General features: G+C 54.9%; 1 protein-coding gene across 1 annotated transcript; it reads left to right on the top strand.

Annotated features, from left to right (window-relative positions):
* The first annotated feature begins 938 nt into the window (after nucleotides 1–938).
* On the top strand, nucleotides 939–2,168 carry LOC125298835. Its single transcript, XM_048249704.1, has 3 exons — nucleotides 939–1,592; nucleotides 1,696–1,948; nucleotides 2,047–2,168. The coding sequence occupies exons 1-3, from the start codon at nucleotides 939–941 to the stop codon at nucleotides 2,166–2,168; spliced, it is 1,029 nt and encodes a 342-aa protein (XP_048105661.1).
* The last annotated feature ends 1,551 nt before the right edge of the window (nucleotides 2,169–3,719 follow it).

Here is a 3,719-nt window from a genome sequence, read left to right as displayed (position 1 = left end):
CCCCTCTCACTGCTCTAACCAGCACCAAGCAACCCTTCACCTGGACCCCAGCAGCCGACAAAGCCTTCCAGTACCCTCAAGGTAGGTTCACCTCCGCTCCCATCCTCCAGATGCCTGATGTGGACCGCAATTCATTGTGGGAGGTGGACGCCTCGGATGTGGGAGTTGGTGCTGTGATTTCTCAGTGGGCTGCGGAGGATAGGAAGCTCCATCCCTGTGCCTTTTTCTCACGTCGGTTGTCCCCCTCTGAGTGCAATTACGACATAGGGAACCGAGAGCTGCTGGCTGTGAAGCTTGCCTTGGAGGAGTGGCGTCACTGGCTGGAGGGGTCCACCATTCCATTTCTCGTTTGGACCGATCATAAGAACTTGGAGTACATCCGCACGGCCAAACGGTTGAACTCCAGGCAGTCCCGCTGGGCCCTGTTCTTCACCAGGTTTAATTTCACTCTGTCATACCGGCCTGGATCACGCAACACCAAGCCAGACGCCCTCTCCCGTCAATTCCAGAAGGATGACACCCCTTCCAAGGATCCTGTGTCGATTCTGCCAAGTCCCTGCATCGTAGCAGCTCTGACCTGGGCTGTTGAGGAACAGGTGCTGGAAGCTCTCCAGAACCAGCCAGGTCCCAGCTTGCCCAGCTGACCCCTTTTTTGTCCCCCTCAAAACCTGAGGTCCCAGGTCATTCAGTGGGGACATGACTCCCGCCTAGCTTGTCACCCTGGCTCCACCCGCACTTACAACCTGCTCGCCCAGAGGTTCTGGTGGCCCTCTCTGAGAAGGGATGTACGGGAATTCGTCCAAGCCTGCCCCATCTGCAACCAACACAAGTCGTCCTGCCAGCCCCCAGCCGGATTGCTGCAGCCCCTGCCTGTGCCCAGACGCCCCTGGTCTCACATCGCCTCTTTGACTTTGTCACGGGCTGCCCCTTCAAGTGGCATGACCGGCATTCTCACCATAGTTGACCGATTCAGCAAGATGGCACACTTCGTTCCCCTCCCCAAGCTCCCAACCGCCAAGGAGACCGCCCAGGTGGTCCTGGAACACGTCTTCCGGATCCACGGACTGCCAAAGGATGTAGTTTCTGACCGTGGCCCACAATTCTCCTCCGCCTTTTGGAAGGAGTTCTGTCACCTGCTGGGAGCCACAGTCAGTCTGACTTCCGGATTCCATCCCCAATCCAATGGGCAGTCAGAGCGGGCAAATCAGGAGCTCGAGAAGGCACTGCGATGCATGACCTCACGCAACCCCAAATCCTGGTCACAGCAATTGACATGGGTGGAGTACGCACACAATTCTCTGACCTGCTCTGCCATCGGTATGTCCCCCTTCCAATGTGTTTATGGATACCAGCCTCCTCTATTTGCCAGCCAGGAAGGGGAGGTTACTTGCCCATCTGCACTTGCTTTTGCCCGTCGATGTCGCCGCACCTGGTCACAAGCCCGAGCCACACTCCTCAGATCCGTTGCCCTGCTACACTACCGGGGCCAACCGTCGGAGAATTCCTGCTCCCACCTACCATGTTGGTCAAAGGGTGTGGTTGTCATCGAAGAACCTGCCACTCAGGGTGGAGTCGCAAAAGCTGGCACCTCGGTTCCTTGGCCCATTCTCTATCGTAAGAGTGATTAGCCCAACTGCTGTCCGGCTCCAACTGCCTAATTCCATGAGGGTGCACCCCACTTTCCATGTGTCTAAGATTAAGCCCATTCATGAGAGTCCGCTGGTCCCTGCTGCGCCTTGTCCTCCTCCTCCACGGCTCGTCGATGGTGGTCTGGTTTACACCATCCGCCGCCTGCTTCGGTCCAGACGGAGGGGTAGGGGTCTCCAGTACCTCATTGATTGGGAGGGCTATGGACCTGAGGAAAGGACCTGGGTGCCAGCTAGTCGAATTGTGGATAGGACTCTCATCACCGCCTTCCACCAACGGCATCCTGATCAACCTGCAATCCGTAGGGGCCGCCCCAGAGGGGTCCCTAACCGTCCTGCCCGCCCAGCTTCCCCGCCCTGTGCCTGACCCTGACCCTGTCTCTGAACCTGTACTCTGTAGGGGCTGCCCCAGAGGGGTCCCTGACCGTCCTGCCCGCTCGGCTTCCTGTCCTGTGCCTGACCCTGTCTCGGGACCTGTCCCATCTCCCGACCACGACCCCCTCCGGCTTCCTCCGAGGATGAGGGCGTTCACTGGACCGCTCGGGAGGGAGTTCTAGCCCTCCTCCGGCTCCCTCCTCCCGCCCGGCGCAGTGTTGCTCTTGGGACTTCTGGGGCCGTCCCTTGGGGGGGGGGGTTCTGTCATGAGCCCTCTCACTCCACCGGGTTACCACCTTAATTGGTTTCCACTATCTTCCACTCTGCTCACCACTCTCTCTACTCAGCCTAACTAGCTCCACCTGTCCCTGCTCTGCTCTGCTCTAATTACTCTGCCAGCTGCGCTGCATTACCCACTAACCTCTCCCAGTATTTAAAGCCCTGTCTTTCAGCTCTCCTTTGTCAGATCGCCTGCAAAGCTCACACCCGAACCTGTTTGCTCAAGGCTTCTGGCTCACTCTTGTTTTGTGACCCCGGACCTGCCTGAATCTTGGATACTCTTCTGCCCCAGAAAACCAGACCTGCTTTCTGCTGTAACGACTCCTGACTACTCTTCGATCCCGGTAACTCTGACCAGCCTTCTGCCTTGCTACTACGAATTTGGATCTCCCTTGAACTGTACTTCTGCCTTGTTTCATCCGGCCCGTTGTGTCTGTGTTCCCCCCAGGACTTCGGACCACCCACCACCGGGCGCCATAGGGGCGACGCCGCTGCCACTGGGGGACACAGACCCAGCACATTGGACGGAATCCCTGTTATTCCCAGTAACCCCTGGAGCCTTCACTCACTCCCTACTTCCCTTTTCCCTTAAGTTTAATAAACTTTCTGGTGTGACGCAATTGTGGTCCTCTGGTCGTCTGTCTGAACCGTGACACATTCTTTTTCATTTCTCTTGGTGATGCTATACTGCAAATGAGTGGCTATGCGGTGGGGTTCAGAAGGCCCATCAAGACCAACATGCAAAACAATGTTGATATTCCAAAGCCCTTCGGTTCTTCGCTAGCACGGCAGTCATAATAAAATCAAAACAGGAACACACATCCCATGTGCACCTGGCACTACTGCTACCACTGTGACCACACCAGAATAAAATACTAATTACTAAGAATAACCAAATATTAACAGGAAATTAATTAAATAATGGATCACATCACAGCTTGCTACAGTGTGTAGCACGTGTCTTGTGCAGTGATGTTGCATCTCCTCCAGTAATACAAGTAATGACCCATACGTGCAGTTGGATATGAAATATGATGCCAAAGCAGAAGCTAAAGCTTTTCAGTGAGTGTCTGATTTATCACACTTACCTCTAAGAACAGAGAGAGGAACTGGAGCATTAGGTCCATATCCTCCATTTGGGTACTGCTGACAGGAGTAGAGTCCAGCATCCGCAGTGGTGACATCAGTAATGTGGAGAGAGCAGTTAGGCAGTAGACTCAAGTCTCTTCACTCTGGGTGTGTCTGGTTTGATTTTCCCAAGGGCGACTTCTGTAACAACATTATCTTTATCTCTGCTGTAGGTCCAAGTAGTTGATGAGCAGTTTGGGTAATGTGAGATCACATTGTTACAGGGCAGAGTGGCACCCCCTCCCTTACTGGAGATCACAGTGACATCAGGGTCTCCTCTGGTACCTGGAA

The sequence above is a fragment of the Alosa alosa genome, chromosome 8 (genome assembly GCF_017589495.1).
Source record: "Alosa alosa isolate M-15738 ecotype Scorff River chromosome 8, AALO_Geno_1.1, whole genome shotgun sequence".
Lineage (NCBI taxonomy): Eukaryota > Metazoa > Chordata > Actinopteri > Clupeiformes > Clupeidae > Alosa > Alosa alosa.
This window is presented reverse-complemented; position numbering and strand designations above follow the sequence as displayed.